At 39.9% G+C, this 25,575-nt stretch overlaps 1 protein-coding gene across 1 annotated transcript in view; it reads left to right on the top strand.

Moving 5' to 3' along the window:
- Positions 1-3,186: 3,186 nt before the first annotated feature.
- The window catches only part of LOC131547208 (E3 SUMO-protein ligase RanBP2-like), a 67,557-nt gene continuing 45,168 nt past the window's right edge, over positions 3,187-25,575 (top strand). The window contains 8 exon segments of the mRNA XM_058787601.1: positions 3,187-3,437; positions 14,196-14,263; positions 14,357-14,468; positions 14,931-15,083; positions 15,158-15,382; positions 21,470-21,521; positions 21,524-21,611; positions 21,828-22,023. Of these exon segments, the coding sequence (XP_058643584.1) occupies positions 3,366-3,437; positions 14,196-14,263; positions 14,357-14,468; positions 14,931-15,083; positions 15,158-15,382; positions 21,470-21,521; positions 21,524-21,611; positions 21,828-22,023 (966 nt within the window). The 5' untranslated portion in view covers positions 3,187-3,365.

Here is a 25,575-nt window from a genome sequence, read left to right as displayed (position 1 = left end):
TGCACTTGGTTGTTCTTTGACAATATTAATAAATAATGCAAATGATTTCAGAAATGTGTTTAAATCATCTGTTGTAACTTCTCTTAACATAAAAAGGGGGCATTTTTACATTTCCCTTTAGTTTATATCTCTTAGTGTCAATGATATGGCACAGCATGCACACACAAAAACACACAGTTATGGTTTATTTATGTAATTCTTGGCTAACATGTGGCTGAACAACTGGCCTACTTGTGGACCAGATCTGGCAAACAGGAGTGCATTGTAAAAGTGCCACCATTCCATGCTGCATGAGGAATGTTGGGAAAGACCAGGGTTTGTATAAAAATCAACTGAGGCCAGGTGTGGTTTATTTGGTTTGTTGTTGGGTTACATGTGGCATTGCTACGGCTTAATTGTGGCTCAAATCTGGCAAACAGGAGTGGACTGCCTTAAGTGCCATAAAGTTCATCTGGCCCACATGCCGCGTGAAATGATGGCACTTGGGCGGTCCGCTCCTGTTTGCCAGATTTGGGCCACAATTAAGCCATAGCAATGCCGCATGTCAGCCATAAATAAAATAATGAAGCAGAACTGGCACACATCTGGCCCAGACACCAAAATTGCTGTGGCCCAGATCCGGCCCACACTTGACACTTTCATCTGGCCCACATACCCTTTGAACTGTAAACTGTGGGCCAGATGTGTGCCAGTTCTGCTTCATTATTTTATTTATGGCTGACATGCGGCATTGCTATGGCTTAATTGTGGCCCAAATCTGGCAAACAGGAGAGGACCTCCCAAGTGCCATCATTCCACGCGGTATGTGGGCCAGATGAAAGTGTCAACTGTGGGCCGGATCTGGGCCACAGCAATTTTGCTATCTGGGTTTACAGCTAAAACAAGTTAGTGTGACGGGGTGGAAAGTCAAACTGAGGGACACACACAAATCATAAAATATTTACAAAAAAAAAGTTTTTTTTTTGTAATAAATGTGTCTTATGTAAACAGGGCCACCTAATTGTCCAAAAAAATTAAATAAAAAAAATAAATAATTAGTCCTATTTGGTGATATTTTAGATGCAAATATCATATTGGTCAACATGGACATGTGTAATTGAAATGTACTAATGAAAAATTATTAAAAAAATAGAAAAAATAATTAAAAAATGTAAAAAAATGAAAAAACGCGTCTGTTTTCTGTGAGAGTGAATGGATGGGAATCCACCTGCGAGCAGAGAGGTTTGCGCTCGCGCATTTCATGCGATCTTGCATATAGGCTTTAATGCGTTCTGGACATTTGTCATTAAAATAATTGTATATATAAAGCGCATCAAACGAACCATTCAAATGAGAAGAAGGTCGTGTCTGAAAGCTGAAAGAGAACACGTGTTTTTCCGTCGGATGTGCTCGAGCACTTGATGAGCTTTATTCCTAACCCGCACCCTTAATCCTAAATATTGCGTATCATATTCAGTGTTGCCAACTCATTTTCAGAGAAAGTTGCTAAGGGAAGGTCAATTTGTTGCTAGAAGTTGCTAAATGACGTTGCACGATGACCTCATTGCGTAATCACGGTGCAAAACTGTGTCACAACATCAAATCTCAGCAAAAATATATATTTTATATATGTTAATTTAGATTTGTTTGTAAAATAATATGCATAATATAATATTAAAATATAAATAACTATATTTTAAAATACATTGAATCATTGAACACTTACACATTTTTGAATGATTACAATTTAAGTTTTTTTTTTCTTTTTTCAATAGCTAGTAAACTAGTAATATAACACATTCTCAACAATTATGCTTTAAGCAGTGTGTTAGTGTTAGTGTGCTACACTCCAAGAAAAGGCTGTAAAAATAGGGCACAATCTTCTATGTTAATATGAAAGAATTTTCTGTGTCGGTTTCTTTACCTGCATTTTAAATTACGCATTGTGTTTTCAGGTTACAGGGTTACAATGGATAACGTCCTGGAAAAATACTAGTAGCTTATTTTCCATTTTTCTTACAGCATACTAACTGATCAATAATCGCAAATACAAGCTATAACAAAGTGTAGCCTATCATAAATGAACAATTATTCAGTTGTTATTATTATTATTATATTGAAGAAATGCAAATAGCGGCTAATTCAATTCACGTGATGTGTGTACTGCGAGGCATCTTTGGTTTTCTTTTTGTGCAATTTGGATGGAAAATGTGTGTCTTTTTATTGTCACTTATCAAAAGTTGCTAAAAGTTGCCAAATAATTTTTTAAAAATTGCTAAATTTGTTGCTAGGTGCTTTTGGAAGAAAAAGTTGCTAGGGTAGTCTGAAAAGTTGCTAAATTTAGCAACAAAACTGCTGAGTTGGCAACACCGATCATATTCACGCCAAAGTCCATTTCTGCGTAAATAGAACGCCAAATAGAAACAGAAACTTGTGGTAGCCTATTGATTCGCACTTTCATAATTTACGAAGCAGCATATAGATGTTTATTTTAAGACGATCATATGCTCTTTGACACATGCCCTACAGCACTGCAAACGTTGCAGCCTGTTCATTATCAGAATACAATACAGTCAACCAAACATATACACTGGTTAATTTTAATAGTCCCTCGTGCAATCCGTCCCGTTCCTGAACTCGGGCCAAGCACATATTTGCTCACGTGAAGAGGATGATTTATTTATTTATTTATTTATTTTTGGCGGAAAGCACGTTAAGTACAATTTAAGCCTGGTTTACATAATAAATAGTTTAGCATTCAGATACATGTAATTTGTCTGATTGTTTTCGGAAAGCATTGCAGGACTGACTGAAATGTACAGAATAAACAACAGTTTGTTCGGTTTGATTAATAATATTATATTATTAGCAAAATACTTTATACTTAATGGTAGATGTTTTAAATCTCCTCTGTTTATTGTTTTTAGAAATGATCTAAAATACTTCTCAGAAGCCCTTAGTAAAATAAAATAATAAAAAAAATAAAAATGCATTAAAACGGTTTAATTTTTTATAATATGACTTGTAATTATATTTTCTTTATATTATCTTTTTTTAATTTTATGTTTGTTTCTTGGTATGTTTTGTCCGGAATTAATATGGTTCTATTGTGTTGATACCAGATTCTTTTTTGTATGCTAAATAAAGACATTTTGTTGTATTCATATTTTGTACTTGTTTAGGGTGGGGCCAGGTGAGGGGATCATTTTCATGGCATAATTTAGAAAAATCCACCACTTTGACAACACCCACAATGGGTCAGAAACACCCACTTCTGCTCTGCACAGACCTCAGTCTCGCGCGTGAACAGAGAGTGATAGGAGCCGCAGATCCGCGCTTCAATGATCAGCTTCTGAAACAGCGACGCAGAGTGTGTGACAGCAGCCATGAGGCGGACTAAAGCGGACGTGGAGCGCTATATCTCTACAGTTCAGAGCGCCTCGCCCTCGCAGAAAGCGGTAAGAAGAGACTGACGAACAGATTTCCAGACGCGACACCTGCTTCTGAAGCTCGCCGCAGCTGCTTTATGACTCACGCGTCGCCATACATCTTGTTAAACATTGCCGAGAGTTTGCTGAATTATTTCTGAGAAAAACAAAGTCACACTGTCTGTAATTTCAGCTCCCTCTGGAAGCAATCTCGAGACTGATGTAATCTGTGTGTGTGAGGAGTTATTATTGTGTCTGTATGAGTAATATATGATGAATCCTCTGCTCTCAGAGAGTTTAACCTGCTCTTGATCTTGTGCTGCTGTCAGCTTCATCTCCGCATCTGAGCTCATCACTTATGAAGCTGATGAAGTCCAGAAGTCTTCAGATTCAGTTTCTGTTCTCCAGAAGTATGTTAATTGCTCAACTTACAATGTTAATGACTCACACAGTTTGATTGCCCCGAGCATTGTTTTGTGGGTGAGGTTCAGTTCCCATCACGCACTGCTGTTCAGATAAATGGACAAAGACATATGATTGACTGCTTTATTGTTGTGTGTGTTATATATGTGAACGCCGCACAGAATGACAGTAATTCAGTTGCTTAATGAGTTTCTCTGGCATGTTCTGACACACCTAAACCAGACAAACATCTGAATATGATTGATATACATGTTATTGTCATGCTCGGTATCTGTTTGAGCCACTGTGCACTATGGGAAATGAGCCCCGCTCCACAAGACCGTGTTAAACGCAGTCAAACAGTAGCTGAGTTTCCGTCCAAAGGTGCAAATTTAACTTGTGCGCAAAATTGGAACATCACATCAAACATTTGTGAATAAGCACTGTTTCCATCCAACACGTTTCAGATGCTGTGCAACGAGATCAGTCCGCTGGTTAGCCAGGTTATGCCATCCCATCTCGCAGAGACACAGGGAAATTCCATGCAAATGTCAGCCTTCCCTGCTGATGAAACAACAACAGACACCATCACAAAATTTGTAATGGTTTTACAGGTTATAATGGGGAAACTAATGGGCCCTGTGGGTTTCTAATTGGCCACCTTCTATATTAAATCCACTTAATCCTAATGGAATATGTCCCAAAACACTACAAAAAATATTTTATGGAAAAAAATGTAAATGGGCACTAAATAGGAAAAGGATCTGCCGCCCGCAGTCGATTTTGATATTCTAGGTATTATCAGTTTTGAGAACGCAGCAGACGTGGAGGACTATAGTGTGATAAGAGCTCGCTCAAGTACTGAGGAGCTAAACCATTCAGGGCTTTATAAGTAATTAACAAGATTTTAAAATCTATCCGATGTTTGATAGGGAGCCAGTGCAGTGTTGACAGAACCGGGCTAATATGGTCATACTTCCTGGTTCTAGTAAGGACTCTAGCTGCTGCATTTTGGATCAACTGTAGTTTGTTGATCAAGCGTGCAGAACAACCACCCAATAAAGCATTACAATAGTCTAACCTTGAGGTCATAAACGCATGAACTAACATTTCTGCATTTGACGTTGAGAGCATAGGTCGTAATTTAGATATATTTTTAAGATGGAAAAATGCAGTTTTACAAATGCTAGAAACATGTTTTTCGAAGGAAAGATTGCTATCAAAAAGTACGCCTAGGTTCCTGACTGATGAAGAAGAATTGACAGAGCAGCCATCAAGTGTTAGACAGTGATCTAGGTTATTACCTGCAACAGCACAAGTAACATTTGTGGAGCCCCTTAAAAGTGTTTTTAAATATGGTCCCGTGGCTTACTTGCTACACCACTGATTAAATCATATGCATTACCACGTTACTGATGACTGACACTGATAATTAATTCTAATAACATTATAGAAAGTGCATTCGGGTAGGAACATCGCGGAGATTTGCAGTGTCGTTTGCTGCGCGGGTCAGAAATAGGGACAGGCGGACTGTAAATTGCCAAAACTGTTTTTAAATATAGGCCTAATGTTCATTGTCAATATAACCTTATTTAAACCTTTTATGTGTTTCAAATACGCTAACTCTTGTCGCTATCGGCGCTGCATGCAGGCAGAGAGCAAGACAGGCTGCGTTACGTGTTCAGCGCGCATATGCTGCTTACTGCTCACAGTCTATATGTATAGCATTTTTATAAATATTTTAGCTACTTAACCTAGGTTGCATCATAATTCATTAATGCATAAATGGTTTATTAAAACAAGTTTTTATGACAGCGACATCCGTTTAATCTTGGTCAACAACAACCAGGGGTGATTCTAGGATTTTCATTTTAGGGGGGGCTCAGCCCCCAGTGAGGGTATAATTATAATATTAAAAAAATATAAATAAAAATAAAAAATGTTTGAGGTTCAAGTCTCAGGGGTGGTATACTAAACTTATTGCAGTATTACACTGTATTGCATAGATGGGTATAACATTTGAGTAGCGAATAAACCAAAGCCTTCCTGATCTCACACACACACACAGTCTGGTATTTGTGGTTTACGGGGACTCTCCATATGCCTAATGGTTTTTATACTGTACAAACTGTATGTGCTATTATCCTACACCAACCTACCCCTTACAGGAGACTACTGGCAATTTTTGAATTTCATAAAACACCATTTTGTATGTTTTTTAAGCCTTTTGTTTTACGGGGACATAGGAAGTATCCTCATAAACCAAGTTTACGTTGTAGTACCCATGTTATTATACACATTTGTGTCCTCATAAACCATATTTACCAGTAGGCCTACACACACACACACACCTGTTTACTGTACAAACACAACATTTTACTGTTTGCACTTCTAGTACAACCCTCTTTCCTTAGCTCACGTATGCTTTGCCACATGCACTGTAATATATTTTATATTGAAAGTTAAATTTTCAAATGAAAATGGCAACAAGATCATTTTATAAAGTATGCAATCATATGTGTTAAGGCAGGGATTCCCAACCCTGTTCCTGGAGATGTACCTTCCTGCAGAGTTCAGCTCCAACCCTGATCAAACACTGAACCAACTAATTAGGATCTGAAGGAGCACTTGATAATTACAGACAGGTGTGTTTGATCAGGGTTGAAGCTGAACTCTGCAGGAAGGTAGGTCTCCAGGACCAGGGTTGGGCACCCCATGTTAAGCCCAAAACACACTGCACAAACTGTGATGATTACACAATGATTAGCGCAATACAATCAATGAACACTTAGTCAAGTCAAGTCACTATTATTTGTATAGCGCTTTTAACAATGCAAATTGTGTTAATGCAGCTTTACGTCAGCTTGATATAAAGCTGGGTGGCTTTACATCAGCTTTACAGTATTTAGATGGGGAAATAGTGTGTCGAAATAGTGTCGTTCTCCTCTGGCCAGACACAATCAGCAGTTTAAATCTAGGCTGCATCAGAGTCAGATTGTGCAGAGGACTCATCTGGTTCCCGTGGTCTTGTCCTGATGGCCGTCTAGGAGACGAGGTCTTCATTGGGGATCTGTCTCTGGGGATCATCTAGTTGTCCTGATCTCCGCTGACGTTCAGGGCTGTAGAGGTCATCTCTAGGTGCTGATCCACCATCTGATCTGGATACAGTCTGGATCTGGGTGGCTACGGTGACCTCGGAATAAGAAAGAAACAGACTAATATTAGCGTAGATGCCATTCTTCTAACAATGTAACAAGTACATTGGGTGTTATGGGAAGTGTTCCCGGTTCTGGTTGACCTAATTAATGCAGCCTAACAATCCCTTAACGGATGTGAATTATAGAAATGCAATTGTGTATTATGTGTAAGCCAGGTTAAAGAGATGGGTCTTTAATCTAGATTTAAACTGACAGAGTGTGTCTGCTTCCTGAACAGTGTTAGGTAGATTGTTCCAGAGTTTGTGCGCTAAATAGGAAAACGATCTCCCGCCCACAGTTGATTTTGATATTCTAGGTATTATCAAACGAGTTTTGAGATCGCAGCAGACGTGAAGGACTATAGTGTGATAAGAGCTCACTCAAATACTGAGGTGCCAAACCATTCAGGGCCTTATAGGTAATTAGCAAGATCACAGAGCCATATCACCCTGCAGCCCAAGACTGGTTGCCCACTGAAGCTAAGCAGGGTTGAGCTGGTCAGTAGCTGGATGGGAGACTCCTGGGAAAACTAGGTAGCTGTTGGAAGAGGTGTTAGTGAGGCCAGCAGGGGGCGCTCACCCTGTGGTCTGTGTGGGTCCTAACGCCCCAGTATAGTGACGGGGACACTATACTGTAAAAAACACCGTCTTTCAGATGAGACGTTAACCTGAGGTCCTGACTCTCTGTGGTCACTAAAAATCCCATGGCACTTCTCGTAAAAGAGTAGGGGTGTAACCCCGGTGTCCTGGCCAAATTCCCAAATTCCCAAAACTGGCCCTTGTCAATCATGGCCTTCTAATAATCCCCATCCACTTGATTGGCTCTATGACTCTCTCTCCTCTCCACCTGTAGCTGGTGTGTGGTGAGCGCACTGGCAACGTTGTCCTGTGGCTGCCGTCGCATCATCCAAGTGGATGCTGCACACTGGTGGTGGTTGAGGAGAGATCCCCCACATGATTGTAAAGCGCTTTGGGTGTACGGCAATACACAATATAGCGCTATATAAATGCATGATTCATTCATTCATCTTAAAATGTATACAATGTTTAATAGGGAGCCAGTGCAATGTTGACAGAACTGGGCTAATATGGTCATATGGCTAATATGGTCACTTAGAATACATGACTACAATACCCTTTAATAACACAGTTCTGTCCTAGACAAATAAGTTATACACTCTAATAGTACTAGGCAGGAACGATTTCCTATATTGTTCTTTCAAGCAACGAGGCTGAATGAGCCTGTTGCTAAAGCTACTCTTAAGCTTATCCAGAGTTTTATAGAGGGGATGAGCATCATTGTCCATAATCGCCAGCAACTTTGGCAGCATTCTGTCCTTGACCACTTCCTCCAGAATACCAAGCTCAGAGCTGATGACAGACCCAGCATTTTTGATGAGTTTATTTACTCTGTTGGCATCCTTTGCTTTGATAGCACAGTTCCCTGATGGGCCCTGATGTTACTTATCAGACGTTCAGACACACATCCCTGTAATCTCACAAACTAAGGCCTGCCCATCGGGTAATCATAGATCCAAGTGACTAAGGAAGCATCCACCTGCATATCTTCCAGTTTTGCCTTCAACAATCTTGGCTGGATGGTATTAAATGCACTGGAAAAATCAAAAAACAAAATGAGAACTGTGGTGTTGTGTCTATCCAAAGAACAATATGCCTTCTGCAGAAGATATATAATTACATCTTCAACACCCACCCGGGGCTGATAAGCAAACTGCAGAGGGTCAAGTGATGGATACACTAGCGGTCTAAGGTGTGCCAGTCTCTCCATGACCTTCATTAAATGAGAGGTTAGTGCAATGGGTCTGTAGTCATTTAGTGCCATAGTATGTCTATTCTTAGGCACTGGAACCAGACAAGATGTTTTCCATAGCAATGGAACTATCTGAAGGTGCAAGCGCAAGTTAAAGAGATGCTGAAGTACTTCACACAACTGGCTAGCACAAGCCTTCAGCACACTCTGATTTAACATTTCCAGCTCTTTTCTTACCTTATCGGCTGTGATATATAGTCTAGTCTGACAAGGAGGTGACATAGGTGGGCTGGAATGTATGCAGAATATGAGAATATGAGAGTGGTCCGGAAGGGGTCAGTGGACCACTAGGGGGAGGGGGGCCAGTAGAAATAGTAGAGGTAGTAATGGGAAGGTGGCTACTAGAGGTAGAGGATCCAGTATCAAACCTGTTAAAAAACATGTTAAACTCATTTGCATGTTGTACATTACCCTCCACTACACCTCCACCTTTTCTCTGAAAACCAGTAATCTTTCTCTAGATTAATTTTCCTTTTTCCCGCTTTAAATGAACTCTGTCTTTTGACCTAAAAGTCCTTTTTGATCATGCTGTATCGTAGGCTATCTTTGGTCGCAAGACCGTGACAACGGCCGTTTCTCACTGTATGACACAGGACCACCGATTAGGAGCCACGATCACAGAAATCACCACGATCATTTCACGATGCCAATCTTTCATCTGGGACAGCCGAAAATGGTGCAGTGTGTTTAGGGCTTTAAGGGCTTCATTTTCGCTGGGGGAATCATCTGTGGTGTGATGAGGGGTGAACGCAGCGAAAACTTACAGTAGATGGGGAACCGATTGCTCCTCCATGATATTTTGTAAACTGGATTTATGACAAAGAACTGCACAGATGCAGATAATATAACAATAAACACACACCATGTCTTCTGTTTTTCGCTCTGCGCCACCACGTTCTGTGGATTGAAGAATGCGCTGAAAGATGGGGAGGAGTCAATTCAGAAGAATCAGAATCAGAATGAACTTTATTGGCAAGGTATGTTCACACATACAAGGAATTTGTTATAGTGACAGAAGCTCCACAGTGCAACAGAAAGACAGCAACAGGACAGGACACAGATAATAAAAGAATAATATACAAATATACAAATAGGCAAATGTACAAAACAGTAAAAAACACAATATATAATATAGACAGTTGTGTGCGACAATATACAATATATAATATAGACAATTGTGTGTGTACAGGTCTGATATGTGCAAATTTGAAATGAAAAAAAGTAAAATAAAAATAAGTATGTGTGGTGAATAAATAATGTATAATAGTGTTATGTGTTCCGCGTTTATTGTCAAGTGTTCATGAGATGGATTGCCTGAGGGAAGAAACTGTTTCTGTGTCTGGTCGTTCTGGTTCTCAGAGCTCTGTAGCGTCGACCAGATGGTAACAGTTCAAAGTAGGGCTGGGCGATATATCGAACACGATATTCATGCGCATCTCGTCAGTAAAGCCGGGTCCGTGATTAGCGCTAAATCTCCATCACCTGTTTTCAAATAGAGCGCCATTTAATACACAGAGCCGTAGTTCACTGACAAGCTACACAATATCGCGTTTATTATCGCAGATGAATCGCCTTCGATAATGAACGCGATACTGCGTAGCTTGTCAGTGAACTACGGCTCTGTGTATTAAATGGCGCTCTAGTGTGTTGGATATGAGGGGTCCAGAGTGATTTTGCCAGCCCTTTTGTTCACTCTGGATGAGTACAGTTCTTGGAGAGTGGGGAGGGTTGTACCAATGATTCGCTCAGCAGTCCGGACTACCCTCCGTAGTCTTCTGAGGTCAGATTTGGTAGCTGAGCTGAACCAGACAGTTATAGAAGTGCAGAGGATGGATTCAATGATGGCGGAGTAGAACTGTTTCAGCAGCTCCTGTGGCAGGTTGAACTTCCTCAGCTGGCGAAGGAAGTACAACCTCTGCTGGGCCTTTTTCACAATGGACTCAATGTGATTGTCCCACTTCAGGTTCTGAGAAATTGTGGTGCCAAGGAATCTGAATGTCTCCACTGCAGTCACAGTGCTGTTCATGATGGTGAGTGGGGGGGAGTGCAGGGTTTTTTTTCCTGAAGTCCACGATCATCTCCATTTTTTTGAGTGTGTTAAGCTCCAGGTTGTTAAGACTGCACCAGACAGCCAGCTCTTTAACCTCCTGTCTGTAAGCAGACTCGTCACCGTCCTGAATGAGGCCGATCAGTGTGGCATCATCTGCAAACTTCAGGAGCTTGACAGAGGGGTCTTTAGATGTAAAGTCATTGGTGTACAGGGAGAATAGCAGTGGGGAGAGAACGCAGCCCTGAGGGGCTCCAGTGCTGATTGTATAGGTGTTGGATGAGAATTTTCCCAGCCTCACTAGCTGCTGCCTGTCTGTCAGGAAGCTGGTGATTCACTGGCAGACGGAGGTGGGGACGGACAGCTGAGTTAGTTTTATTCTGAAGGGTGTCCGGGATTATGGTGTTAAAAGCGGAGCTGAAGTCTACAACAGGATCCTCACATATGTCCCTGGTCTGTGTAGATGCTGCAGGATGAAGTGCAGTCCCATGTTGACTGCATCATCCACAGACCTGTTTGCTCTGTAGGCAAACTGCAGGGGGTCCAGTAGAGGCCTTCAGATAAGCCAAAACCCGTCTTTCAAATGATTTCATGGCCACAGATGTTAGAGCCACAGGTCTGTAGTCATTAAGTCCAGTCCAGTAATTTTGGGTTTCTTTGGGACGGGGATGATGGTGGAGCGTTTGAAGCATGAGGGGACTTCGCACAGCTCCAGTGATCTGTTGAAGATCTGTGTGAAGATGGGGGCCAGCTGGTCAGCACAGGTTTTCAGACAGGCTGGTGACACACCGTCTGGGCCTGGTGCCTTTCTTCTTTTGTTCTTTCTGAAGACCTGGCACACGTCATCCTCGCTGATCCGAATTTTAGGTGTGGGGGAGAGGGGGGTTGCTGGAGGTGTTAATGGTGGTGTGGAGAGGTGTTCAGGGCGGGTGTGGGGTGTTTTTTCAAATCTGCAGTAGAACTCATTTAGGACGTCTGCCAGTTGTTGATTCTCCACAGTGCTGGGGGATCGTGTCTTGTAATTGGTGATGTCTTTCAGACCTTTCCACACTGAAGCAGAGTCACTGGAAGATAATTTGTTCCTTAGCTTGCCAGAATAGTTCCTCTTTGCCACTCTGATCTCCTTTTCCAGTGTGTATTTGGCCTGTTTATACAAGACTTTATCCCCCTTTCTGTAAGCATCTTCTTTGGCCTGACGGAGGTGTCGGAGTTTTGCAGTGAACCATGGTTTGTCGTTGTTATTGAAGGTTAGATGACTCTTGGTAGGAATGCAAAAATACTCACAGAAACTGATATATGAAGTGACAGTCTCTGTGAGCTTGTCCAGATCAGTGGAAGCGGCTTCAAAAACAGTCCAATCGGTGAGAGAGAAACAGGCTTGTAAAACCTGCTCTGTTTCATTAGTCCATCTTTTAACAGTTCTTAATACAGGTTTTGCAGATTTAAGTTTCTGCCTGTAGGTCGGTATGAGATGAACTAAACAGTGATCAGAGTCCTAAAGCTGCTCGTGGAACAGAGTGATATGCATCCTTTATGGCTGTGTAACAGTGATCCAGTATATTACTCTCTCTGGTGGGGCATGTGATGTGCTGTCTGTATTTTGGCAGTTCGCGGGAGAGATTTGCTTTATTAAAGTCCCTGAGAATGATTAAAACAGAGTCCGGGTGTTTTTGTTCTGTGTCTGTGATCTGATCACAATTAAAGGTTGCTACATTTTTCATATGAAGTTTAAAGGGCACTGAGGTGATCACAAATTCATGTACAGTTTATGGAGCTGATCGCAAAACTTTTAGGGGGGCTGAGAAGTCATTTTAGGGGGGCTGTAGCTCCTTTAAATTGGTCTAGCGACACCCATGACAACAACTAATGATCAATGAATTGGAGTGGCATCGATCATTTTAAAACGTCAAATAGTCTTCAATTTATAGGTTATAACTGCATCTGTCTTGGATGTAGATTGGTGAAGATTTATTTTAGTGTGGATCCCACACTCTAGCATTAACGTGGGCTATATAAATGTGCTCTATTATTGGCCTATATTCAATGTCTGTGCGGAGAGTGGAATGCTCTTACTGCAGGACAGGGATGCCCCTGCGCAATCAATGTTTTACAACTTAAAAAGCAGTTCACTTTCACTTTTTCCTGATAATAAAAACAAATTAAATCAGTTCAAAAGCAAATTTCTGTAAACTCATAATAATAAAACATTGAGCTTTTGTAAAATAATGAAAACAAACATCTCTTTCTCCGTGAACTGGAGCACGTCACCAAAAAGAACGGCACAGACATGAGAACTATATCTAGTCTACAGAAAGCTTGAATTGTCTACTTTCAAACAAACAAATTTAAAATTAAATTAAATACATCCTGACTATGTAATCTGTTTAAAGGTTGCATTTCTCTCCAAAGGCACATCTGTGGAGATGAGTCAGCAATGTGAATTTCCAACAAGGATTCAGAAAACACTAGTTTATTAATGAATAATTTAAAAAATGTCAAATTTTTTCAAACTTTCATAATCATTATAGGTTATTTTTGCCTGTGGTTTGTGGCAAATGTTATGTGTGTACTTGAGCGTGGAATACATTAAGGCTCATTATCAATTCGAAGGCTGTTATATTAATACAGTATAACCGTGTGATTTGAACAGTGGCTTAAATGAATGACTACTAGTTAACTAGAAAAATGTTTAATGGGGGGTAGACCTATTAAATACCCATTAGATGTCTCTGTTAAAGGTGTTTAAAGTATTTTGCATGCATTTCCACAGTTGGATAAATTCTGCTTTCAGAGCTGTCATGTCCGTAATGCTGATTTTTCCTCTGAAATACAGAAACGAAAATTGAAACAAATAGATTTTATATGATCTGTGAAGAGTCATTCCTTCTCCATTGTGTAGATATTGTTGCTTCTGGTTTGTATGTTATAATTTACAGAAAGTCTACAAAATATGTCTTTTTTCTCTTTTTTCACATGTTTTGTCACGTTCATAACGCGTGTGTATTTCCATCATCTAAAATAGAAAACACATTTATAGACTGATATTTTTCTGATGTCTGGACTCTATTGTCAGAAAAATATAAAGAGATGATTCAATATATTGGTAATGAATACATTCTATTAGAATTTATATTTTTGGTTTTTACTCTGGAAAAAAAAAACACTGGAATTGCCTTTTGGATGTGCACAGAGGAATTTATTCATAAAAAAAAATTGTTTCCATCTCCCATTATTCGCATCAACCCTTTTTCACATGAGTAAAAAACCATGGCAAAAAACCCCTTTGTGATTCTGTGATCTGTGTTTCTGCAGAGTCCAGTCAAAGGATTTCTGTTTGCTAAGCTATACTTTGAGGCTAAGGAGTATGACCTGGCTAAAAGGTAGGCTGGTTTCTGTGCTCTTTCTGCTTTGTCTGATGTCTGGTTCCTCTCGGACGAGCTGATGTTTCTCTCTCTCACACACTTCAATGGCAGACATGTTTCGGAGTATCTGACCGTCCAGCCGAAGGATCCTAAAGCGCACAAGTTCCTCGGGCAGCTGTTTGAGCGAGACGGAGAAACGGAGAAAGCTGTGGGATATTACAAGGTTTGGACTCTCCTCGTTTGCTCTCGCATGTTCTCCTATTACACGGTCTTAAACACACTCTTGAGCTTTTGAGTTTAATGTGATCGTGGATAAATCATAGGGCTGGAAATAAATATCCATATAAGAGTGTTGTCAAATATCTGTTCAGCAGTAGTATTCTGATAGAAATATCTGGAGTTGTTTGTGTGCAAATTCTTCTGCAGTCTGGACGCACTGCTAACAGGCTGTTTTCAATCTGACACACTGCAGTCTGTGTTTTAATGAAGAGTAAAGTCCATTTCAAAATGTGTTCATTTATACGTGAGCAGCTCATGATCCGATTTCTTTCCAGTTTCCGTCGCTTCCTCTGTTTTCAGTGTTGTTGTACCTTGTTGTCAAATGTGTCGTTCACGTTCCAGTGCGGCGTTGGAGTCTGAGTGAGATGTGTGTACTTTATGTAATGACGATGTTTGTTTGACTCAGCGCTCGGTGGATCTGAATCCGGCTCAGCACGATCTGGTCCTGAAGGTGGCCGAGCTGCTGTGCAGTAAACCCGAGCACGACAGCCGAGCCGAGTTCTGGGTGGAGAAAGCGGCCAGGCTTCTGCCGGGACACCCGGCCGTCTTCAATCTGAGGGTGAGTGTGAGCTAAAGAGCTGCAGACGTCCGCCGCGCTGCTCTTCTGTGTCTCACGCGTCCTCTCTGCCGCAGGAGAAGCTTCTGAGCGCTCAGAGCGGCTCTAACCAGCTGTACGAGCTGCTGCAGTCGGAGCTCAAGCTGCGGCCCGCAGACACCTACATCAACCACAAGCTGGTGCAGCTCTACAGCGCAGACGGCCGGCACGAGGACGCCGTCAAACACTGCCTCGCCGTGGAGAAGGCCGGCGTCCTGAGACACTGTCTGGAGTGGTACCAGCTGCTGGTCAGCACCCTGCAGGTACAGCATCGCCGTCCTCACGGTTTCTTACAGGGGATGTTTTTATCTCGTTCATCTTTAACCCTATAAAACCGACGGGAGCAGCCACACTCCCGTTTGCGTGTCTCTGTTTAAGAGAAATACAAACTGAAACCAAATAAGTAGCACAATGACAAAATAGGTATAATTTTAAGGCTTAGAAACTCTGCTTTTTAATGAATGTAATTATTTTGATCAACTCTTAACGAGTGCTCATTAGTCCCTATAAAACAGGGACATATTTTTCAACCCACTTCCTCGATCAACAACAAAAAAAAAAAATATATATATATATATATATATATATAATTTGAAAGCTTACTGCCTGAGCTTTACAATGCATATAGCCACTTTGATTAACTCCAAAGTAGTGCCAAGTTATTTGCTGACAAATGAAAAAAATATTTGCATAATTTACTAAATATGTTTTTTGTACTGTTCTATAATATGTTAGAAACATCATACAGCTTAGATAGTCATGTGACATATATAATTTGAAAGATCTCACGGAGTAGAATAAAACAAACATAATTGTTTGGGGCTTTGACTAAACTTGAGTGAGTTTTTGTACGAGAAGTCACCCCCGGACCCACATGAAAATAATATGTGCTTATGTCACTTTATTGCTTGCGACTTCATAAAACATGCTCAGAGCAGTCACCTAATTAATATCAGAATCAGAAAGAGCTTTGTTGCCAGGTATGTTTTACACGTAGGAGGAATTTGTTTTGTTGACAGAAGCTTCCACAGTACAGAGTGACCGTGACAAGACGAGAGACAGATAATAAAAAGAATAAAAATAGGATGAGTTAATAGGGAATAGCAATATACAAAAAATATATTTAAAGAAACAATACACTATACAATAGATGTACTGTATTTCTATGTACAGGTATGTTATGTACAAATGCAAGGAAATGTGAATAAGTATGTGTTAAATAAATAAATGTATAAATAGCATTGTGTGTTGCATGTTTATTGTCAAGTTAAAGGGTTAGTTTACCCAAAATAAAAAATTAACCTGTGTTTTAGTCATCCTCGAGGCATCCTAGGTGTATATGACTTTGTTCTTTCTGATGAATCCAATCGGAGTTATATTAAAAAATTTCCTGGCTATTCCAAGTGTTACAGGTTAACACAGGCTAATTTTCATTTTTGGGTGAACTAACTCTTTAAGTCTTCATGAAATGGATTGAGGGAAGAAACTGTTTCTGTGCTGGCCGTTCTGGTTCTCAGAGCTCTGTAGCGTCGACCAGACGGCAGCAGTTCAAAGAGGGAGTGTGCTGGATGTGAGGGTCCAGAGTGATTTTGCCTTTTTCTCACTCTGGATGAGTACAGTTCTTGAAGAGAGGGGAGGGTTGTACCAATGATTCGCTCAGCAGTCCGGACTACCCTCTGTAGTCTTCTGAGGTCAGATTTGGTAGATGAGCTGAACCAGACAGTTATTGAAGTGCAGAGGATGGATTCAATGATGGCGGAGTAGAACTGTATCAGCACAGTGTTTCCCCTGCCATTATATTAGGGGCGCCCCGCCCCCCCTTGAAGGTCAAGTTAATTTTATTTAATTTGATTTTCTTTATAGTGCCAGATCACAACAGAAATAATTTAAGGTTACTTTTCCTATAGACAGTGTTGGGAAGGTTACTTTGGAAATGTAATAGGTTACAGATTACAAGTTACCCTACTTAAAATTTAATAAGTAGTGTAACTTTTCAATTACTTTATTAAAGTAATGTAACTGATTACATTTGATTACTCTAAATTTCTAATGTTTTCATCTGTTAATCATTTTCAAACATGTTAACCAGGCAGAGTTAACCTTACAGTAGTACTCAACACTGTCAGACTTTCGAAATATTTCATCACTTGAATTAAGATTAAAATATTTTAATTTTAAAGGAGACATTGGATGAAAAATATGTTCATTTTCATATAAATGTGTCTTAGCAGTTTGTGGACACAACCACCCTACAATAATAGAAATTCACTCCTTTTTTTAATCCCCCAAAAACCTAAACAGTCTCAATTATCAAGCCATTTTGATTGTGGAGTAAATAACCAGTACTCTCTTCCACCTTCAATACCACAACCACGAGGTGAGACCCTTGAGTAAGGCACCAAACCCCCAACAGCTCCCCGGGCGCTGCAGCAATATGGCTGCCCACTGCTCCGGGTGTGTGTTCACTACTGTGTGTGTACAGTTTGTTCGGTTAAATGCATAGCACAAATTCTGAGTATGGGTCACCATACTTGGCCACATGTCACATCACTTCACTTTCACTAAATTCGTTTATGTCTGGCTGCGCAAATCATTTTACTCCAGACTGTTTTCTGAATGAGGGACAATTCGACGCAGGTTTTGTTAAAAAGTTAAGCAGAGCTCATTAGCATGTAAAGAGATATGCACCGAAACGAGTCACTGTGAACAGAGCTGTTTTTGACAAGGTAAAAAGGGTGTTGTTTTACATGACCACTGAGACCATTTCAAGAAGACCCTAATGAATCATACCACCTTGTGGAAAATGGGCATCCGATGTCCCCTTTGAAGCACAGCCACCACAAAATCAGACTTACTTTAAAATCATGCTGAGGTTAAATACAGATTTAAAATCATGAGAAATAATTTAATAGCTATGATACTGTTTTTGAAATCAAATCTTTGCATAGCTATGACAGGAAACACTGGATCTAACAATGCCTTAGAAAAAAAAGAGTTAATCTTAAAATAAATAAAGCATATACATAAACCCATATAGGAAATATAATAGTTATCGGATAAGCAATAGGTCTATACCTTGTTCTTTTATTAAACAAACACCAGTTTGTTTAATAGTGCTGATTGTGCAGGAGGAGAATTTTCCCAGCCTCACTAGCTGCTGTCTGTCTGTCTGAAGCTGGTGATCCACTGACAGATGGAGGTGGGCACAGAGTGCTGAGCTAGTTTGGACAGGAGTAGGTTTGGAACGATAGTGTTAAAAGCCGAGCTGAAGTCCACAAACAGGATCCTCGCATAAGACCCTGGTCTGTCCAGATGCTGCAGGATGTAGTGCAGTCCCATGTTGACTGCGTCATCTAAAGCCCTGTTTAGGGTCCAGTAATGTCCTTCAGACCAGCCTCTCAAATTACTTCATGGCCACAGATGTTAGAGCCACTGGTCTGTAGTCATTTAGTCCTGTAAGTTTGTGTTTCTTTGGGATGGGGACAATGGTGGAGCATTTAAAGGGATTTCACACAGCTCCAATGATCTGTAGAAGATCTGTGAAAAGATGGAGGCCAGCTGGTCAGCACAGGTTTTCAGACAGGCTGGTGTAACACAGTCTGGGCCTGGTGCTTTCCGTCTCTTCTGCTTCCTGACGCACATCGTCTTCACTGATCTGAAGTGCAGGAGGGGGAGAGGGGGGTTGCTTGAGATGTTAAAGGATCTATGGAGAGAAGGTCAGAATGGGTGTGAGGTATGGGACTTTTTTCATACCTGAAGAGACTGAAGAAGCGTAGCACCAGACACAAGCCCAACTCCAAAAAAAGTTCAAAAAAATCTGGTGGTGCGTAGATCCAAAAAATAGTTCAATTTAACTGGGATTTATCTAAAAAATCTCATTCATTATGAGTTCTGTGATAATTATATATGTCTTGTGACGTATATGTCGTGTGATCTATATGGTGTTTAAAATCAATCTCCTGTATGTTGTAATACTGGGTACAGAAACCAAAAGAATATGTATAAGGTTAGTTGGCTTGTTAATTTAGCAAATAGAAATTTCCTTCAGTTAATTTTGCACTTAATTATGCCCATTAAAATGTATTATACAAGATTTTGTTTCTTTCACTATTCTTCTTTTTTTTTGCTCTATGGTACTTTATATTTAAGTTAATAGCACATTAGAGCTGCTCCATTGCAGGGGCTCAGTACTATAATCACAAGACTTTTTCCAGTAATAATGCCAGGAATCACTCTAATGTAATGTAAACACAACATGCGCAGTGCATGCACACATTCATATTGGTACAGAATGAGAGAGACATACAGGATAGCCTACCACATTTCACACAGACACAGACTAGTTTCACTTTCGATTTAGAAAGTCCTGTATGCTTGATGTTTAAAATAAATGTTGTGTATAGTGATCGCCCCTATAATTTTAGTTTGTTTTGTATTTACAATTTAGTTTTAATCTAATGCGTGTGCTAGCAACAGAAGTGTGCACACTTGCACTGTCTCTCTCCTTACTGTCAAATAACTTTAGTAACTTGTGCATTGTTTTACTCACTTTTTTTTGACACATCCGACCGAACTCCAAAAGTTCCAGTGATGTCTGTGAGAGAGGCATATTCACTCGAGAAGCTGGCGCATTTGCGGTGCCGCATGCCCAATCCACTCTGCGTGCTTTCTTATCAGCTTGTGCACATTAGCTATACAGGTGTAAATACTGAATGTTTAACATTATATTAATTACATACATGAAGAAGAACTTCTTTTATTTATATAACGCCTTTCCGTAGCTCAAGGTCGCTTTACATATTACAGGAAGATTTGCACATCCACACCAACAATGTAGACAAATACAATATAAACACATATACAACATATAGTCATTATCCAAAGTACATATTAAAGCCCTAAAGAGGGGGAACAGTCTACTTAGCCCAAACTTAATAAGCAGGATTCAGAGCGCCCACTTAAAAATACCTAGGAGCCTAAACCCATCCGGCTTAAAGGCACAATATGTAAATTTTCGTAATAAAATATCCAAAAACTACTTGCACATTGTGAAATATTTAATGCAGTTGTGTACTTGCGTTATCCCAAAAGTTCTCAAGGATTTGTAAATCCAGAGAAATTCCAATTTAAAGTAATGGCTCGTCCCTGGTCATTGTCGCCTATCAATGACACAATATCCGCATATCCTCAGTTTCTGCTTGTAGAAACTATGGCAACACACGGACACAAGTGCTGCTGTACACTTAAACTAAATGCACTATGGATGTCGCAAATAAAGTGAAAATAAAATGAAAAGTGTTGACTGCAGCATTAAATTTAGATCTGCTCAATGTTGCGCCATTATTCTTTTTAAGCGTTTTTACAGTGTTGCGCATTATAACCAATCACACATGAGTCTGTTGAGCTTAGGAATGCAATGGCCAATCAGAGGCATTCAGATGAGTTTTTTGTTCGATGCGCGCACTCGCTGACTGAATTCAGCTGTCAGATTACAACAATTTAGGTATAAGAAAAAGGCTACCTTGATTACAAATGCTGTAACTTTTGATTACTTCATGGTATCACCACAAAATTTAAATAAAATATAGCCCATGTGTGGGGGAACATCACCAATAAAATTTTTTCTTCTGCCTTATTCTTTTCCTGAGATATTGAATATCAAATAAGAAAGATACGAAAGATTTCCCTTAAGCACACATTTTTTTCTTAAATTTTTTTCACCTATTTCTCAGCATGAGAATGTCCAAATTTAAAGAATTGAAATTTAAAGGGTTAAAGGGATAGTTCACCCAAAACTGACAACCGATAAGACTGTTGTTTGTCTTCAAAACGATGGTTTAAATGAAATCTGAGAGATTTCTGTCCCTCCATTCAAATTCCTCTTAAGCACAACTTTTTGTTTGTAAAGACATCATAACAGTAATCCATATGAATGCAGTGGTTTAATCTGATCATGTGATATGATCAACAGATTAAATTCACATATAAACGCTGATCAGCATGCACATGTAGAGCTCATCAAATATAGTAAAGCTGAGATGTGTTTGCTTGACATAGAAGAGACATAGAATGACATTGGGAGTTCCTCACTGTTAATGAATGGACTGAATCTCTTTCCTTGAAATGTGTGTAATGTAAATTTGAGCATTGTTTTTCAAATTTCTGTCATCATGACTTTTCTCAGTAAACTTTCTTTTCTCTTGGAGTGAGAAGGTTGTTTTGCGTTCTGTATGTTTTCATGCATGTTTATCATGAAAGGTTTCAGTGGCTCATGGGAAGTAATCTTCCTCTCTTCTGATCTGTGTTCCTGTACTGTGTAACCCGTAACGCTTCACTCTGCTGTATTTCAGGAGTACCTCTGCCAGCCGAGCGTGTCGTCGAACGAACAGGCGTCACGCAAGTTTCTGAAGAGCTGCTGCTGGCGCAGTGCAGCCGCGTGAGACTGACGCTGGCGCTGAAGGGCTGTGAGGAGAGCACCGCTGCGCTCTGGAGGTACGCCACGTAACACGCACGTTAGCACGCCACAATTACAGTCACTCTGCATCGAAATTAATCGCACGCTGAAACTTCAGCTACTGAATGTGATTCGGCCAAAGAAGTTCGGGAGGTTTATTTGTTTTTGTTTGTTTTTTAAATGTCCCGCACTGATTGGATGTCATGTTAATGTTGGCGCCGCTCACGGTCGTCGTTGTCTTTGTTGCGCTGCAGTTTTGACTGTGCGATGCAGGATCTGAAGAACACGGCCACGAACACACCGGACGAGCTGGCGGAGGTGTTCACGGAGATGAGGGCGCACCTGTACCTGTACGCCGGGACGCTGCTGCTGAAGAGGGCGCAGGACGGGGCGCAGCAGTGGAGGGGCGTGCTGGATCTGGCCGCTCTCTGTTATCTCATATCCTATCAGGTACGCCGTTTCCTCTACAGATGCACCGATTGCAAATTTTTTTGTAAGTGTGACCTGCCGATTATGATTTTCTTTCTAAAAACTATAATTGACAGCATATACAAACAAAAATCTATACTTTTTAATGCAAAAAAATATTTACATAATAAAAAATTATTAAACATTATAATTAGGGGTGGGTGATATGGCAAAAATATAATATCACATTTTTTTTTTTTTTTTAAATATTACGATTCACGATTTTATCACGATTCTTTGTCATGTTGGTTTTACTATTTTGCAAGTTGTCTGAGCAGTACAGCCAAACTAATTTCCCTATTATAAAGACAAAGCCTTTCAAGGTAACAAAATATTTAGGCCAAAGTGGGCAAAGATAAAAGTCATTTTGTCTTTGTTACCAAAAAATGAGAACATAAATACACATTACAAATACACATAATATACAAATAAAACAAATAGTGTTTAATTTTCAGGTACAATAGGTGTATTTAGCAGGAGCATTCAAGAAATTGAATGAACAAATATAAAAATAAAACACTATATAGATTGATTCCTGTTAAAGCAACTGTATTAAAGTTTTTCAGTCAAGAGTAGTGATTGATTTTTCTCTTTGTGTTTTGTTGTTTTATTAACATTAAAGGAATAATTCTACTCACTCAAAAGTTGTTTTAAACCTTAATGAGTTTCTTTCTTCTGCTGAACATAAATGCTATTTTGAAGAACATGGAAAACCAAACAGTTGCTGGTCCACAGTGACTTCCACAGTATTTTTTTGCCTACTATCAAATTCAATGTAGACCAGCATCTGTTTGGTTACCCACATTCTTCAAAATATCTTCTTTTGTGTTCAGCACAAGAAAGAAATTAATACAGGTTTGGGACAACATGTGAGTGAGTAAATAATGACAGAAATTTAATTTTAGGGTGAACTTTGCCTTTAAATGACAAGCGGCACCGTGTTTAATACTATCCCTTTACGAGCTGCATGCATCTAATATACAGACACGCATCCGTTTTCTCTCAGCTGTTTACTATATGAGTCTATATGTAAGGCTATATGTGCAGTGTCCCGTGAGAGTAACTCTACCACTGAGTTAACAGTGATGTGAATGTATGTGGCGTTGTACAGTATATTGATACGGAGGCGCCAGAACTGCAGCTGATAGAATGTGCGCTGTAGCACAATATTACGATATTTCTTCAAAAGCAGATCGTGGAGACATTTTTATCATCCACGATCAAAAATCGTCATATTGCATACCCGTAATTACAATTCCTCTGTGACTAGAAAAAGAGGTAGAAATAACAACTGAAAAGGAGTTGCTGTATATAACAATACAGATGTCATTTCCCACTATGTTTCTTAAATTGTCATTTTTTTCACTAACCTTTTTAAATGTGTCATCTTTCACATCGAATTCTTACATCATTTCAATTAATTCAGTTAGAATAATAAGAAACTGTAGAGCTGTTGCCATTCAAATGAAATCGATATCAACAAACTCCATCTTTCTACTGCAGGAAACACAGAAGCTGCATCTGAAGTGGCATTAGATGTATTTACACAAGATGCGTGATGCAGCTGAGGTGGCATAAATGCATTTACACTGCAAAATTCCAAATGCATAAAGAATTTTGTAAGATTAATGTTTGAAATATTTTTTTAAACATATAAATAAGAAATGTTGGGAAAAATGCAATGATGGTTTTAAATATGAAACCAAACCAGTAGGTGGTGACACATAACTGTTTTAATGAGTGAGTCATTTAGCCCTTCATTCAACAGATTTGTTCAAACGGCTGATTCATTCAGAAAAGAGGCAAATACTATCTTTATGAATGGGTTAATGAATCATTGACCCACTTGATTCGTTCAAAAACATGGATTCATTCAGTAACGAAACACCGCTGTGTTGCTCGGAGACACAAACCTGTTCTGCTGTGGCTTTGACTGGAACTATTTTCTTCAGCGAAATTGAGCAAAAACAGTCAATATAATGTCTAAATTGTAAGTCACTTAATTTTAAATTCTTGTTTATTGAACTTCTATTGTATAATCACATTACAAATTTGCAATCGTGTTGAAACATCTTGGGCGTGCAATGTTGCAGACTTAAATCATAAATTTATTTTTTTTACTACAGCAGTATGCATCTATAACTTTCTGTGTGTGCTGTTACGCTCATTTGTTTTGATTTCTGCCCGAGTCTCTCACACACTCACTAGTCACTTTTCCACTGTCGGGCCAGTGCGAGCCAGTGCTTTAAACGGGCCGGGCGGGGCTAATACCCTCGGACCTGTAGCACCGAGTCCAAAATCACGATGTGTTTCCACCATCAGGACAGATGGTCTGCTGCGCTTCACTAAAACCCACCCTTTACACGCCTCTCTGGAACAACATCACGCAACCCCATCTTTTCACCAACAAGGAGAAATAAGTCACTCGCTGGAACTAGTGCGATCACAAAATGAACATAAGAGCGGCCGTTTGTTTGCATGTTTTGTTAAAGATTTAAATCCAAAAGCATCGATTTTTTTTTAAAAGATAAGTGATACATCGAACATAATGAATTAATTTATCAGGATTGAAAATTTAGTCACACAGAAATAAAGCGGTTTGAACCATTATTTCACAAAAGAAGAGGACACAGCCTACCCTACTCATTCAGTCGAGTCTGTTTCTGTTTGTTTGTAGTCACAGTATACATCACATTTAAAAAGTATGATCATTTCTAAATTTTTTACCATCAAAAATGTGACCTGAGTAGTCTAGCAGAGGGAGCTCCTGAACAAAAAACATTATTATATTTTTATGACATATGCAGAGCGTAGACAAGACGAGACTTATGACCGATAAAATATGTTACTAAATAAATAACATTAACGTTACACGATTGTGATAGAGAATGAGAAGCTGATGTCTGATTTCTTCAAGCGGTTGTAACTTATTTACCATGTTTGCTATGGTAATGTTAATGGATAGCGTGCATAGTCTTTTGCATCGCTTATAAATATTTCTGCCTTGTATGGTGATCATAATCCAAACACCCGCTGCTGTCTGAAAATGAGTTTTGAGCTAAAATTATTTTATAAGTCTTCAATGCTGGTATTATAGCTGTTAACTTTATGCAGTGATCCTCAGCGCTGACGCTCTCCAGACGCAGAGAAACTCCGCCTTTGTTCATAACCACTCCTCCAGCCTCAGCTGGCCCGCTTTGGCCCAAGGTTCTCGCCGGACCAAAAAACGCTGGCCGTTGGCCCCGAGGAAGCACCGACTGGCCCTGGCACACACTAGCACGCCCGCTTTTGGCCAGACAGTGGAAACGCGGCTACTCAGGCTGCGTAAGCCTCATCTGGCACGACATAAATACATGATCAGTGTATCTCGGAATCAGCAGACTGATCTGCCAGTCATCGGTCTGAGTTGATCATGCCAAAAATTGGCTAATTCCGGTCCCTGGCTTGTCGATCTGTGCATCTCTAATTTCCTCTTCCTCACGTGCTCGTGCCGTGTGATCCTCCACCTTACAGGGTCTCATCCGCTTCTCCCTC

This window comes from Onychostoma macrolepis, chromosome 09 (genome assembly GCF_012432095.1).
Source record: "Onychostoma macrolepis isolate SWU-2019 chromosome 09, ASM1243209v1, whole genome shotgun sequence".
Classification (NCBI taxonomy): domain Eukaryota; kingdom Metazoa; phylum Chordata; class Actinopteri; order Cypriniformes; family Cyprinidae; genus Onychostoma; species Onychostoma macrolepis.
The sequence above is the reverse complement of the archived record's forward strand: the minus strand, read 5'-3'. Positions and strand labels throughout refer to the sequence as shown.